This window comes from Chlamydomonas reinhardtii, chromosome 8 (genome assembly GCF_000002595.2).
Source record: "Chlamydomonas reinhardtii strain CC-503 cw92 mt+ chromosome 8, whole genome shotgun sequence".
Taxonomy (NCBI): domain Eukaryota; kingdom Viridiplantae; phylum Chlorophyta; class Chlorophyceae; order Chlamydomonadales; family Chlamydomonadaceae; genus Chlamydomonas; species Chlamydomonas reinhardtii.
This window is the reverse complement of record NC_057011.1, coordinates 3,393,131-3,407,229: the sequence shown is the minus strand read 5'-3', so window position 1 is coordinate 3,407,229 and position 14,099 is coordinate 3,393,131. Positions and strand designations below refer to the sequence as shown.

General features: G+C 60.9%; 5 protein-coding genes across 5 annotated transcripts in view; 3 read left to right on the top strand and 2 right to left on the bottom strand.

The window, feature by feature from the left end:
- The window catches only part of CHLRE_08g374650v5 (uncharacterized protein), a 5,610-nt gene extending 5,187 nt beyond the window's left edge, over positions 1–423 (top strand). Inside the window, exon 11 of the mRNA XM_043065143.1 lies at positions 1–423. This exon is cut by the window's left edge and continues 341 nt beyond it. The gene's annotated coding sequence lies outside the window, so the exon portion shown is untranslated.
- A 490-nt stretch (positions 424–913) lies between these two features.
- CHLRE_08g374600v5 (uncharacterized protein) lies at positions 914–5,491 on the top strand. Its single transcript, XM_043065142.1, has 4 exons — positions 914–2,026; positions 2,872–3,360; positions 3,586–4,133; positions 4,360–5,491. The coding sequence occupies exons 1-4, from the start codon at positions 1,168–1,170 to the stop codon at positions 4,906–4,908; spliced, it is 2,445 nt and encodes an 814-aa protein (XP_042922143.1). The 5' UTR covers positions 914–1,167; the 3' UTR covers positions 4,909–5,491.
- Positions 5,492–6,071: 580 nt separating this feature from the next.
- CHLRE_08g374550v5 (uncharacterized protein) lies at positions 6,072–8,683 on the bottom strand. The gene is made up of 2 exons (XM_043065141.1): positions 8,540–8,683; positions 6,072–8,383 (listed from the first exon to the last, which is right to left on the bottom strand). The coding sequence occupies exons 1-2, from the start codon at positions 8,590–8,592 to the stop codon at positions 7,957–7,959; spliced, it is 480 nt and encodes a 159-aa protein (XP_042922142.1). The 5' UTR covers positions 8,593–8,683; the 3' UTR covers positions 6,072–7,956.
- Positions 8,684–9,971: 1,288 nt separating this feature from the next.
- On the bottom strand, positions 9,972–12,803 carry CHLRE_08g374450v5 (uncharacterized protein). The gene is made up of 3 exons (XM_043065140.1): positions 12,447–12,803; positions 11,663–11,770; positions 9,972–11,364 (listed from the first exon to the last, which is right to left on the bottom strand). Exons 1-3 carry the CDS (start codon positions 12,525–12,527, stop codon positions 10,300–10,302), a joined length of 1,254 nt encoding a protein of 417 aa, XP_042922141.1. The 5' UTR covers positions 12,528–12,803; the 3' UTR covers positions 9,972–10,299.
- A 100-nt stretch (positions 12,804–12,903) lies between these two features.
- On the top strand, positions 12,904–14,059 carry CHLRE_08g374436v5 (uncharacterized protein). The gene is made up of 2 exons (XM_001694228.2): positions 12,904–13,227; positions 13,393–14,059. Exons 1-2 carry the CDS (start codon positions 13,006–13,008, stop codon positions 14,020–14,022), a joined length of 852 nt encoding a protein of 283 aa, XP_001694280.2. The 5' UTR covers positions 12,904–13,005; the 3' UTR covers positions 14,023–14,059.
- Positions 14,060–14,099: the final 40 nt, after the last annotated feature.

Genomic DNA, 14,099 nt, shown 5'->3' with positions numbered 1-14,099 from the left:
GGAGAAAAGGGGAGGGGAGGATGGAGGAGGAGGAGAGGGGAGAGGGAGGGGGAGGAGGAGGAGGAGGAGGAGGAGGAGGAGGAGGAGGAGGAGGAGGAGGAGGAGGAGGAGGAGGAGGAGGAGGAGGTAAGGAAATGGCGCACTAGAGGGGCTGGATGCTGACGTGCGTTGCGGAACTAATGTAGACCAGAGCGGAAGGCGGAGTGGGCTTGCAGGCGGCACTGGAGCAGGCAGTCAGTAGCGCAAGTTGCGAGTTCACATACCTCGTAATAGACGGTAAACGCTGATGCTTTTAGGGGCTGTGTCGCGATGGGTGAGCTGTGCTGACCACTCTTCAATAAGTGGTCGTGCTTGGGTGGGCCCATATGTGCGCTACACTGCTGCAGGAGGGCCCCATTTGTGCGAATGTAATGCCTGATAACGAAGACTCCCGAACAAGCCTTGAATTCTTTGTCCTGGCACGACGCTCAAACGGTTGGGTACCCGATCACATGTGAGACGGCTTGGGGTGCACGGGCTGGGGGTGGGGCTATCTTTGTTGAACTGTTGGGGAGTGAGCGGCGTCACTTGGATGGATGGGAACAGGGCTCGATTCCCCTGGAACAGGGGGGAAATGCGACCCTGCAATGTGCGATCCAATCCCCGGTCCTAGAGTGCCTAGTAGTGTACGCCGTACGTGAGGCTGCGCTTCTGCTGCAGTCCTCGGTGCACGCAGCTGGCTGCGTGTATGGGGGTGGGGGTTGGGGTGGGTGGGGGGTGGATTGAGTTCGGGGGGCGTTGAGTTCAGCAGGTGTTTCGGCGGCATGACCGTTTCAAGTGTGAGGGGGGTTAGTAGGGGCAGGGATGAAGTGCTAGGAGTGAAAGTGGTCTAGTTAGCCGTATTTCGCTGTGCCATTCAGCATTGAACCTTTCACACAGTCAAATCACCAAACTGAAGACAGGACTTAAGACGGGAGTGGTGTGCCACCCGCAAAAATGGGCTCCGTTCTAGAAAGCGGTCCATGGAAAAAGCTCACGCCGGACCTCATACTGCGGATAGCAGCACACTGCCACCCGAACGATGCCGCCAGCAATTTGAAGCTTGTCGACGCCGAGGCGTGCGCGTGCCTGCGCAGCGTCTATAGAGTAGTCACAGTGGGCCAGGAACTAAAAACTCCAATCGGCTGGATGGCGAATCGGCCACTGCGTGTCGCCGGCGAGGCTTGGCCGGGAGACGCGTTCGTCAAGCACTGGGGCCGGCCGGAGCCCTGGCGCGCGCTAACACAAAAACGCCGCTCACTGCTGCTGTGCCTGGCGGCCTCCAGCCATCATGCCGCCAGCCTGGAGGCGGCGCTGACCCACTGCGGCGTGGGGCTGGCTAGTGAGGTCTTGGAGACGGCGGCAGCAGCAGGCGACCTGGCGGCTTGCCAGCGGCTGGTGCAGGAGGGCTGCGAGGGCAGCTATCGGAGCGTGCAGTTTGCGGCCTACTTCGGGCACTTGCACGTGCTGCAGTGGGCCTGGGCGGCGGGTCCGCACGAAGCAAGGTCGCTGCTGTGGCAGGCGCTGTTCGGCGATGAGCCGTTCCCCCTCATCACCGTGGCGACCTGGGCGTGTGCGGGCGGCCAGGGCCACGTGCTGACGTGGCTGGAGAGCGGACCACCACCGCCGCATCAACCACACGCCGTGGCGGCATCTGGAGGCCTGGCAGAGGAGCAGGAACCGGGACCAAGCCAGGGCCAGGAACCGGGACCAAGCCAGGGCCAGGGCAGGGGCTGGGGCGCTGCTGGGCAGGAGCAGAAGCAGCAGCAGGCGGCTGGGCGGCGGGGGCAGCAGGGGCAGCAGGGGCAGCAGGCGCAGGAGCAGCCCATGGCGTTTTCGCCTGACCCGTTCACGCTGAGGCGGATGGTGCAAGACGCGGCCAGCCACGGCCACGCCCACATCGTGGAGCGGCTGCTGGGTGGTCCCACGGGTCGCTATGCCTCTCTCGCAGCCCACTGGGTGCCTGAGGACCACTACTGGATCCTGTTCAACATTCCCGGAGCAATCTGCAGATTGCGGAGGGATGTGTCGCTCTCAAAAGTGTCCGTGCGTGCGTCTGTGCGTATACGGCACAATCCCGAGGGCGCTCGCCCTTCCGCTCGCCGCAGCCGCGCGGCCGCCGGTGATATGCAGTGTTGTAGCACTCGCATACTAGATATGCACGATATCAAAAATGGGGGCGCGGCGCCGGCCGCGCGCGGAGAAAAAAGGTTGCGACGGTTTCGCGAGCATAAAAACGTTGCGAGCGGTCCCGCGCGCACTCCGGCGCGAGCTCGCGCCGATATGTGCATAATATGAATTCAACATATCATTTACTGATATACAATTGCACCAGCGGGGCGCCGGGCGATCGGGAGAGCGAGTTCGGGAGTGGTGCTCGGCAAACTTCCAGAAGTTGCCTCGCGCCGAGCTGCTCGCCCGGCCTCCAGCCCAGCACCAATCAATGTCGAGACATTGATAGAAGCGTTTGGGCCGCTCAGCGGGCTCGGGCAGCGCGGTTCACCGCGTCGGCATTTTTAGCATTTCCCGCGCCGAGGTCTGCGCCGCAGCCGCGTGAAGCTGCCGCTGGGTCGCAAATACTGCAAAGATATCAGTTGCAGCGCGTTAAGGTCACTCGGCGCGCACTCCGAGCACTTCCGCACTTGCACACGCGTTCGCCCGTTCCCCGCTTTCACCCCGTGGGCACCCGCGCACAGAACGACGGACCCACAACACCGCGCACTCTCCCCGCTGCTTGCGTTCCGTGCCTGGCCCTCAACAGCGCTCCCAGGTGTCCGGCGGCAGCCCGTGCCAGCCAAGGAAATGCCCAAACCCACCCCCACACACGCCCCTGCACCCCCCACCCTCCCCAAGCGCCGTCCAAGCTGCTCCCACCTCCTCCCCCCCCCTCCAAATTGCTCCGGGGGGATGCGTCAGCATCCCGTCATGTGGCCGAGGGCAGTAGCCCCGAGGTCCTGCAGCGCTTCTACGACGCATGGGTCCCACGGGTCACCCGCCTGGACAGTGACAAGGAGCGAGCACAGCTGCTCTCCCAGGCGGTGTCGAGCACCAGTGGTGGCTGGCAGGCCAAGGTGGAGTTCCTGCTGTCACGATGGGCCGCAGGAGGGACCGCGGGGCAGCAGGCTGTGGCACGCGTCATGCGGGCATTCGGCCAGGAGCTGAGGAGCTGGCGACGCGAGGTGTGGGCAAGCCACGACTACGCGCAGCGGTGGCGGTTCCTGGTGGCACAGGGGCTGCCTGACGGCTGGCAGCTGCAGGCGGTCAGGCAAGCGGCCGTCAGCGGCAACTGTACGGCGCTGGCAGAGCTGCTGAATGCATGGGCAGCACCCAAAACGCTTCCTGGTAGGTGGAGTGACACGGCACAGTTGGTATCTGTAGGTAGGGTAGGGGTGCTGCATTGGTCCGTATGGCTCTGTCATGGAGGGTATGCGAGCTCAGGTTCAGCTGTCAGGCTGTCTAGCCAAACCATTGCCTGGGAATGAGTAAATTCTACACGCACATTGAAGCATTTCACGCCGCTATTCCTCACTTCCCAATGCTCCTTTCCATTTTTGCCCTGCATGCCAGCTCCTGACCCACGATGGCACCACGGGGGTGCACACGAGCAGCAGCCCAGCAGGGCAGCAGGCCCATGGCCGGGCCCAAGCCTGGTGCAGGAGCTTGGCCAGATGGCTGTGCGCGAGGGTCAGCTGCCAGTGCTGCACATGCTGTGGCAGCGCTACGGTCCAAACGTGGTGCAGCTGGGCGTGAAAGACATTGCGACCTCCAGGGCTGGCTCTCTCGAGACTGCTTGGTACCTGGCTCGGATGCTGGAGCCCGTGGAGGGGCCAAGGGACGTCCGCCCATGGCGAGAGGAGGCTGACGAAGTGACGGCAGGGGATGGAGAGTGGGATGAAGCTTTGAGCAGCTGTGTTTATGCGGGCGCTGACGAGTCTCTGCTGGGCATGCTGGTGGAGCGGTACCGTGCCCGCATGGACCTGCCACAAATGGTCAAGTACAGCAGCGTTCAGACCCTGGACTGGGCCCTGGGGGTTGCGCGTGCACAGAACGAGGAGCGTGTGTGGCTTTTGAAGATACAGCAGGAGCGGGCCGAATACTGGCATGGGCTGCCGTACGTGAGTAGAGCTCTATGCTTGCTATATTACGTTTGTGTGCGGAGCTGTTCCTAGCAAACAGGGACTGTGCGATTGCTGTTAGGTGTAGCACACATCAGCCATTGTCATATATGATAGCACCAATCCCCGAGATGTGTCTTGCCATGCACGTGCGCATTACGTCCTGGTCTTCAAAACAAGATGGTGATTGACACATAGCTGCCTTACTTCCGTGCCCGTTCCACAGGAGATCACAACAACATTCACGATGCGTCAGCTGTGGCTGCTGGCGTCACGTGGCAACCTGGCCGCTGCGAGCTGGCTTCTGGACTGCGGCCTCCTCAGCCCACCGACAAGCTTGCTCCCTCACCCAGCAGACTTCTTCAGGCCTGGGTATGACTACGTGGACGAGTGGGAGGAGGGAAGTGATGGTTTCGGAGGCTCTTCTTCAAGCATGTGGCCAGACCACACTCTTGAGGCGCCATCTCGCCGGGTGCACGCCATGGGCTACCTCCGGCTGTGGGTGACACACAACATGGCGGTGACGGGCACTGCGGCAGCCAGCAGTGCAGCGGGCACGGCAAGTGGGGTGGAGGCAGTAGCAGGCGGGGAGGGTGCTGCTGGAGGCAGCAGCGTCAGCAGCAGCAGTAGTGATCATGCGGCGCTGGTGCAGCAGTGGGACCGCCTGGTTGACTTTGCGTCCACGTTTCAGGACCCGCCGCTGCTGCCCCACCAGCTGGAGTGGCTTAGACGGCGGCGGCTGGAGGTGGTGGCGGGCTGGGCGGCGGCTATTTAGAGCTAGCAAAAGGGAATGCTGCTGTCTGGGATTGTGGGGGATTGTTGTGTACGATGCATGTGATGGCAAAGGCCTTTAGTTGGAAGAGGTGCGAAGCAGCAGCGTGTGGAAGCGCTGGTCTACTTCAGACAGCATCCAAGGCTGGCCGCTGTATCAATGTGACGTGTGGATGTTTGTTATTGTGCTCTGTGTTGTGCATGTGGCTGGAGCCTGCTGTGAGTGTCTACGTACGCATTAGTTCCGCAAAGCACGTCAATTTCAACGCTGGGATTGTTGAGTTTCTGCTCACACAAATTGATACCGGCGACCGCCTTTGCTAGCATAGAATTCTAACGGGCACATGTGGGATGGGTATGAGGTGCAGGTCTGGTGCCGTTTATTTAAGAGATGGGGGGATGTGCACGCTCATTCCCTGTTTGTTTTAGTTCATGCAGGACACGACTGCATAGTTTCTGGTTGGTGCCTGTGCCACGAGGCTGTCACCATGGGGTTGTTTCCGGCTACAAGGGTGCAGTGCCGCCCTTGCCCAGTGCTGCTTTTCCGTTATTAACAAATGACGTGCGTGCTGTAACGGACATTCTTTGTCTTGTTTGGGGTGTTCCCATGCAAGCCAGGGGTGGGGCAAGCTTAGTCTAAGCGTGCAGCGCATATCAACGTCACAACAGTCCAGATCCAAGAGTCGTTACCCCCACACCGCATCTCTTTGACAGCACTTCGGCGGAGGACAGAGCTGCCCGTCCTTAGCTAGTAGTGGGCGTGTTGTGTGGCTCCCTCATTCGTGCAGGACAGACAGCGCTGCCTGCACGCGGCTAGACGGCCTGTTGCGACAGTGACCAGGCAGGCAGACACAGGCAGATGGGAGTGACACCTGTGCTACATACTGTGACGAGCCATCTGGCATCTCTCTGTAGCCATCCGGGCAGAAGGTAGTGATTAGTGAACTGGGGCCACACCCCTCTCATTTGATCGTGCTCAGCCTAGTGCACTACCAAGCTCCCATGCCAGCAGTCTCCCTCATTCATGCTTGAGCAGAGTAATGCTGGCCTTGACACCGGAAACAGGGCGAGGATACGGGGCAGGGGCGGGCTCTTAGTGAGAGGCTGCAGGAGGCTGTGAAGGAGATGCATGGCACGACGCCATTTCCGGGGCTGTGTGTCAAGTAAGTGGATTTTGGCCTAGGCTGGCTTGCACAATTATTGTCCTCTCAAGTCCTCGCCCATCCAGTCATGCCCAGGGTCAAACACCAAGAGGCAATGAGACCACACCGCGCCGGAATGAAGGCGCACGAGCGGGCGGGTATACCTGGTCACTCCGTGTTTCACACTTGTGCAGGTCTGTGTCGCCTGTGCCCAGGGTGGCACGCGCTGCTGTGCAGGTACGCGTCCGTCGACGTACTTCCTGATGCATCTTGCAAGGCTAGCAACGTGACTCCGTCGGTACACTCCTGCCAAAGCCCAGCTTTCGTGTGCTTACCACTCACTCGCCCTCCATCCTTTGCGCTGCATCCAGGAGAATTACACGTTGTGGTACACAACGTACCATACGCGCCTCATCATAACCCAAGTTGAAATTTTATTACGTTGACCGCTTATGCGCGGCAAGCAGCTAGCAGGAGCAGCAGCAGCAACCGGCAAACTATGATCCTGCTCAGCACCGCTGACACCGCGCCACATGCATTACAAAGACGTTGTTACAAATCACAAACGCCCAGTCCGCAAAATTCTAGTTGCTTAGCAGCAGCGCACAGCACCACTGGACTCCTCTCCTGTGCCTGTGTGTGACGGCGCACATGCCGGCCTCTGCACTACCGTACGGCCATAGCCGCGCATACGTTGATGTCACGTGGCCCATGGGCTCCATACACTAGGGCTTACTGAGTTACTGGGGTATTGGGCATAACAGCTCCTATCCCCAATGGCGGTCCCCGCTGTGTCGCTGCGCATATCCATCCAACCATTTCAACGAACGTGCCCAGGCAACCCAAACAACGCAGGCACCCCATCCCCCGACAGCGTGCCTGCATCGCAGCCCCGCATGCCACTGCGCCCCCACTCGCATGAACACAAAAACCGCGGAGCGCGCTTCAAGTAAAGCCATTGAAGGCACTCCACGCCTGCCGCGGCACTGAATTATCCATCAATTATATTAGCGTAAGCAACCCCGGCAGCCCCGTACCGACTTACAGCTCACACCACGGCAATAAACACACCACTTTTACACAACGCCCAACCCGACTCCAGCGAACCCCACCCCACCGGCCCACAGTAAGCGTTTGCGCTTTAAGCATCCGCCCAAGCAACCTCCCTTTCCTCCACCGCATAACGGCGGTCCGGCCCTTATTCAACCCAACTCCAGTCCGTGTACACAAACACACAAACGAACCATCAATGCTTGGAGCCGCTTGCATAGCCTCTTGGACACGTGGTCAGGCATGCGAAGCGAGTGCGGAAAGTGCTCTCCCCAAGGTTCCCGGTGCCTCGCGTCAGCGACTGTCAGATGCCGGGTGCGTGTTATGCGCGTGTGCCGCACGGTCAGTGACCCATGGCCAATGACTCGTGCTGCTCATGACCGCGCAGGGATATTGCTGCGAAGCTATTTCACTGAATTTGCACGCGACTGCTAGTACCATGTTACCGTAGTCGTTTTGCATTTGTGTACGCTTAGCATTCTGGCCGACTTGCGGTCATAAGTCCGTCCGTGCTCCTCCGTTGCAAACCACTCCAGCGCCCATCACACGGGCCAAACGTAGCATCACATGGACAGTCCGAGAGTCCGCATCCATCACGCGGGCAACACATGACAGCAGTTTTGCATTGCCTTGCTTGCGTGACAGCCAGCCCGTTATGTGCATGCATCATGCATCCTTACCGTGCCTTATAGTGTGAGTTGCAGGTGTAGCAAGCCTCACTTGCGCCGTGCTTGCCCGCTCAAAGGCAACCCAGAAGCCAGCAGCCCGCGCCAGCCGGCGCCGCAGAGGCCGCTGAAGTGGCCGGCCCAAACCGTTGCTTGCGATGCAGCTGCCATTGATCTTGCTGCAAATCACGCGTGTCACGTTGACACGGCACTCGCTGTGGCTAGGCACGGCAGCGTCCCCGCGCCTCCGCCCGTGCCACCACTGAGGCGTCCCATGCCGTTAATGCCGCCCGTCGACACACACGACTCAAGCGGCCCATGGCCCAGCTCAGATGCGCCGCCAGACACAGCCGCAAACGCCGCCTCTGCCGCCGCCGCCGGCGTGCCCACGGCTGCGGCGGCTACGTCCGACAGCGGTGGTACCCCAGGCGCAGCAGTCGGTGCTGAGGTGGCGGCGGCGCCGCCACATGCCAGCAGCGACTCCGCGCCGCCGCTGCAGCTGCTGCAGCTGCCACTGCCGCATTCGGACGGGCCACAGCCGCTGGCGCGATGCAACGTGTCCGCAGCCGGCTGCGTCGACGGCGGCAGCGGCGCCAGCGGCTCCTCCTCCTCTGGCTCCTCCCTATGGCACCCAAATGGTGGTAACGATCCAAAAACGGGGGTGACGATCCCCGGACAGGGGGTAACGATTGTTTCGGGCCCGCACGGCCTGGCACGCCCAGGACGCAAGCCAAGTGGTGCTGTGGTCACCTCTTAGCTACTTGTCATGCATACGCACATTGCGGACTGGGCGGAGTGCCTTTCGTCGCCGACAAGTGAACATGCCGACATTCTAGTCTGCAAAGTGCGTATTGTAGTGACAGTTTGTGTTAAAACAGTCTAATATGTGAAGCCTTAAACATATGTAGTTTTTGCGCTCGCGAACGAGGAAGTCTGGGGGCTGTAGGCCGACTGTGTGACATTGTGACAGGGACCCTTGGGCGTGGTAACGACCCTAAGCCAGGGGTAACGGGGGCCTTCGCGAGGGGTAACCAGGGTTCCTGCATGGGGTTCTCGCGGGCCTGACTTAACAAGCAGCATAGAGCGGCCCCTGATACTACTACACATACACTGATATAGTACCATACATATACTGATACACTGCACTTCATGCCGGTGCCGCTGCACTTCTGTTCCTCTCCCCCACTTTGCTCTCTCGCGCTTGCTACTTCTCTTTGTAACACAAATTTATGCTAGCTCAAATGTCATTAGAACAAGAGCTGGCGGCAGACGCTGCTTGGCTGGCTTGGGACGTGAGTCCTCACGCTGCTGACTGCTCGTTGACCGGCTTGGCAACGCTGCTCACACGTCAGCTGCAGCCAGCTATTACGTGAGAGAAACGACTATGCCTCATAATCTATCAGCTGCGCTTCAAATGTCCGACCGAGAAGTCTCGGTGGCCGGCGTCAACAACGCCATTCAACATCGCGTTCTGTCAACATCACCCTCGCCCCGCACGCCATAGTCCGCAGGTTAGTCCGCAGGTTAGTCCGCAGGTTGAATGACGATGGGATGCGTTGAACCTAGTGGTACCTCGCAAGCCAGTGCATGGTTCATCTTCTCGCGCTGTGTTGGGTTGTCTGGTGGAGCCCCCGCCTACAACTAGTGACTGTCTGCTGCCTCCCTTACCAGCGCTCGCTGTAAGGTGTTTTTATGGCTCCCTTGCCACGGTACGCCTAGTGTCTCACATACCACCCCGCCCCCCTCCGCACGCACACACCCTGCCCCGCGACAGCTTGCTGCCCAACCCCTGTTGTACCCTATGGACCGTACGGTTGGCTGGACTGCCCCTACACCTCCAGCATTGTGCTCATCAACGGTGAGTGTCCGTGACACGTGTGGACGCACACACATGTGTCCGTGACACGTGTGGACGCACACACATGCACATGTGCACACAGACACGCCTTGTGTAGTAGGCCCCGTGCACTGCCAAGCACTCTGTCCATGGCTGGCCTTGACATGCATTGGCACCTACCCGTCTTGTGGCAGACGATTAACTGGGTGTGTCTATGTGTGTGCACGCGTGCATGCAGGCGCTGCCGGTGGAAGCAAAACTACAGGAGCCAGCGTGACACCAGCTGTCTGGCGCTAGAGATGGAGGCGGGCGCGGCGGCGCCAGTGGCATAGTTTGGCATGGTAGCTGTGGTGGCGGCGGGCGTCAAGGTGGTGGGTCAGAGACGTTGTGCCCAGCAGACATGCAAGTGGTTGCTGCCAGTGGCTAGTTGCACGTTCACACGCAGACATGACTAGGCGTATTGTTGCATGTACGTATGGACTTGCGGTAGTGTTGCATAAGTGTTGCATGAGCATCTGCACTTGTCGTGCTATCAAGCCTTGACAGATGGCTAGCATGTGGAGTAGCGGTAGGACTACATAGTTCTTACGTTAGTACTGAGGTTGGCCTTCAGCAAAGCACAAGGCTGCCATGTAACGGGCGTCAAAGTGATGGTTACTGGTGTGCCTCGTAGACCGTGACAAGGCTGTTACCATGGCTGGTTAAGATGGTAAGCAGATCGTAGCGAGATCGTAACGATGCCGGAGGGGTAACGATCTACGACCTAGGTAACAGCGATCGTAACGATCGTTTGGGTGCCATAGGGCCTCATCCTCCTCAGGTGCATCCGGTGCCGGTGCAGGCTCCACCTCGCCTGACGCCTCCACGGCGGTGGCCGCGCCGACGGCAGCCACAGCGGCCCCCGCCAATCGGCCCATGCGCGACTGAGTGCCAGCGGCGTGGCCGTGGGAGCCGCTGCGCGCCGCCAGCAGCTTCGGGCCGCCCGCTCCGCCGCCGCCGCCGCGAGGGGACGATGGCGGTGTCGCCGCACGCGGCGCCGCGCTGGCCTCCGTGCCAATGCCGGCCTCCGCGGCGGCGGCGCGCTCCGCCGCCGCGTCCACGAGCACCACCTGCTCATGAGCCGCGCAGCCGCCGGCGGCGGCGGCGGCAGCGGCGCCGCCGCCGCAAACAGCCCCGAGGCTGCCGGCGGCGCCGGCGCCGGCGCCGCCGGCACAGCCTGGCGCGCCGCTGTGTTTCTCCAGCGTGTCTGAAGCCTCGTGGCGCAGGTAGGCGTGTCGTTCCTCGCTGATGCGGTACAGGTCGCCGCCGCGAGCTGTGAGCCAGTCGCTGGTCAACTTGAACGGCCTTCCGTCGCTCCCTGCCACCGTCGCCGCCGCCTTGGCGGCGGCGGATGCCGCCGCCGCCACCGCCGCGCGGCGCACCTCCTCCGGATCCTCGTGCGCCGCCGCCGCCGCCGCGGCCATGCCGCCGTCGCCGCCGTGTCCGTGCCCGTGGCCATGGCCGTGCTCGTCCTCGTGGCCGTCTGCCGACGTCGCGGCTCCGTCAGCGCTGGAGTGGCTGCCGCCGCTGACTGCCTCAAAACCGGGCACGTCGGTGCTCCGGCGGCGGCCGCTGCCGAAGCCGGTGAGGCTGATGCGGTTGTGGCTGGGGCAGCTGGCGAGGCGGCGGCGCTGCCGGTGTCGCTCCACAGCCGCGACCATGCGATCGCGCTGTTTGAGCAGCAGCTCGCGATCCTGGTAGCTGTGCACACCCGCGCTGTCGAGCAGCTGCGAACGAAAAATAGGTGCGTGTGTGGAAATAATTGGAAAACTTAGGTGTAGGAGGTGGAGAGAAGCAGGCAGACAGGGTCGACAGTAAAGGCCTTCACTCGCTGTCTGGAAGCCCCCAGCCCTTGCGCAGCAGCAACTCGAACCCCCACCGCCGAAGCCGACGCGCCCGCGACGCGCCCGCGACATATCCACGCCGCCAAGTGAACGGACACGAACAGTGTGTCTGATGCGAGCTAGCCACGATTAAGCCACGACACGAACCGCCCCACGGACACGGCCCCGCGCCGCCACGCACCTCGTGTGTCCAGCGCTGCACCAGCGGCCCCGGCCCCGCCCCCAGCAGGTGCAGGCCGTGGCCTTGCAGCCGGCTGGGCAGGCGGTCCACGAAATGATCGCAAATTTGCTAAGGAAGGGGAAAGGAAAGGGAGGGGAGGATCGGGGATGGGGCAAGGGCGGGCGGGAGGCGGACGGGTGTTTGGTGAGTCGGGTGAGAGCATGTCGCGCTGTCGCAGGTGACTGAGATGCCGTTCTGTGACTGGGAAGGAGCACCGTTCTCCGCAGCAAAACCGGGGCGCCGGGGTAAGGATAGCGGGGACAACGTGCTGGAGGATCGGGGCTATTCCGTGCGCGTGGGGCTTAGAAAGCGGGAGCGTGTTCCCAGGACAGACATAGCATAAGTGCAATCAAGCGAAACGGTTGCGCGCGAAGGGTTTGTTAGCTACTCGCAGGTCCGGCTCTGGCGGCAAGGCACGCAGTCGCGGCTTTTATTATCGGGCGCAGTTGGCGAATAAAACATGTGTGCTGTGCTGTATAAGAAGTCGGGGTCGAAGAGGCGACGGTTGGGCGTCCGGGGGGGGGGGGTCCCTCCCGAAATCTGCTGGGGAATTGTCGGCGTTTCGTGTCACGTTGCGTGGGCGCAGCCGTTTGAAGTCAGTCCACAACTCCCGCGCGCCTGACCCCGACACGTCCCCAGCCACGCAAGTAGGCAAACTTAAACAGATGCAGACTAGCCCCGGCCTGTCCAGCCGTAGGGAGGAATTGCTTCAGGGTCTGCCGAAATGCACGCTGCGGCCACTCACCAAGTCGCTGTAGCTCAGTGGAAACTCTACGTCACCATCCTTATCGCCGCCTTTCTTCAGGCGCCCCAGGCAGGCGCCCATCGCTCCACACTCCGCCGAGAGACGAAAGTAAAAGTTAGGTGTGGAAAGTGGGCCAGAAGTCGCACTGCTATAATCGGCACATGCTTAATTCAGTGTTGTCTACTGAGAGCGGGGTGGGCGCCGGGCAACGAGGAAGGTTTCACGCTGACTTGACCGCGGCCGGCTGGGTTAACGTCTCCTATTTAAAGCCTCCTCTTCGAGAGCCTGTGGGCTACCAGCGATAAGCTACGTGTTATTTGCGTTCTGAGCGTGGTATGTGCCGCTGTTGAAAACTTGTACTTTGTTGGAGACCCAATTCGCAGCGATGGGAGCGCGAAAAATACACAGGAAGCAACACCGGAAAATGCACCGGATAAATGCCGATTTATCTGAGCGCATGGGGCAACGCTTCTACGGTTGCTTTCTTGCGCAAACTGAAGGCTATTCTACAGTAAAACAGCGTGCTTATTTCAATTCGAAGCCGCAAGAAGCTCCAACCATGACTTCTTCCTCTGCTGTTCTCCGTGGCCTGCGTTCCGCGAATTTGTCGCTACGCCCTGGCGAGGGCCAGACCGTTAATGTGAAGCTTCTCGGCCGCATCGTGGAGGCTGTGGACTATGAGCCGGAGGTCGTCGGGCTGTGCCCTCCAGAACGGGACAAGCAACGTGAGGCCGTTCACCTGATCGTCGTGTTCGAGGATGACCCCGAGACCTGCTACACGGTGAGCCAGCTGAGAACGCGAGGGAGCAAATGCGGTCGCCAGATTGTTGCTTTGGTCGAGGATTCATGAAGCGTCCATGATGAACTCAGGACTATTCGAGTCTTAACAGAGACTTAACACCGAGGACCGGTTTAACGTGCCCTGCTCGCGCTGCTCAACGTGCAGGTCATGGTGTACCAGGTGCAGCATTTTGCGGACCGCGAAGACTTGAAACGTGGCAACTACATCCTGCTTGTGCGCCCGTTTGCGCTACTAGCAGCAGAGAAGGTCATGTCGTGGAAGCCAGCGGGCACGTCCGACACCTGCCTCGGTGTGGACTGCTGCCTCGATCGTCCTCGCGTTCTGTCACCGGGCGCCGCTGCCGAGGAGTTCCCGCACCAGCTGATTGATGACACGCGCCTCGTCATCAACAGCACGCCCCTGCCCCAGATGCAGCCCAAGGCGGGATACACGGGGGTCATGTGGGTGGAGACGGTGGAGGAGTCGAGGGTGTGGGACGGGAGCGCGGTCGTCACGGTGGTAACGGGAGTTGATGGCACCTCCAGCGCCCAGCTGCTCATCATGCCCAGCTACGACAGCACCTATGAGGTCAAAATTAAGCCGCATATGCCGCTGTTTATCTACTGCGCGATGTGCACCGCAACACCCTATGGGGCATCGGGCTTCCGCCTGCAGCTGCGACCGGGCCCCTGCGCCTCATGGTATCAATCCCATATGTTCAATCGTGCTTGTAGCTGTACAGCCAACAGCGCTCCCAACGGGCAACGTTCTAGCCACCAACACTGCTGCTGGTAACTGCTTGCCGGCCACATGCCTGGAACCACCTCAGAACGCATGTCCGGAACGCCAACCGCTGCTGCACCTCCGGGACT

Coding starts and splice junctions, on each gene's coding strand:
- CHLRE_08g374436v5 (XM_001694228.2), top strand. CDS start 13,006: ATGACTTCTTCCTCTGCTGTTCTCCGTGGCCTGCGTTCCGCGAATTTG. Junction 13,228..13,392: donor ACCCCGAGACCTGCTACACG/GTGAGCCAGCTG, acceptor CTCAACGTGCAG/GTCATGGTGTACCAGGTGCA.
- CHLRE_08g374550v5 (XM_043065141.1), bottom strand. CDS start 8,592: ATGTCGGCATGTTCACTTGTCGGCGACGAAAGGCACTCCGCCCAGTCC. Junction 8,384..8,539: donor CACTCCGCCCAGTCCGCAAT/GTGCGTATGCAT, acceptor TGGGTGCCATAG/GGAGGAGCCAGAGGAGGAGG.
- CHLRE_08g374450v5 (XM_043065140.1), bottom strand. CDS start 12,527: ATGGGCGCCTGCCTGGGGCGCCTGAAGAAAGGCGGCGATAAGGATGGT. Junction 11,771..12,446: donor CACTGAGCTACAGCGACTTG/GTGAGTGGCCGC, acceptor CCCCTTCCTTAG/CAAATTTGCGATCATTTCGT. Junction 11,365..11,662: donor TGCAGCGCTGGACACACGAG/GTGCGTGGCGGC, acceptor TTTCGTTCGCAG/CTGCTCGACAGCGCGGGTGT.
- CHLRE_08g374600v5 (XM_043065142.1), top strand. CDS start 1,168: ATGGCGAATCGGCCACTGCGTGTCGCCGGCGAGGCTTGGCCGGGAGAC. Junction 2,027..2,871: donor CAACATTCCCGGAGCAATCT/GCAGATTGCGGA, acceptor ACCCTCCCCAAG/CGCCGTCCAAGCTGCTCCCA. Junction 4,134..4,359: donor ACTGGCATGGGCTGCCGTAC/GTGAGTAGAGCT, acceptor CCCGTTCCACAG/GAGATCACAACAACATTCAC.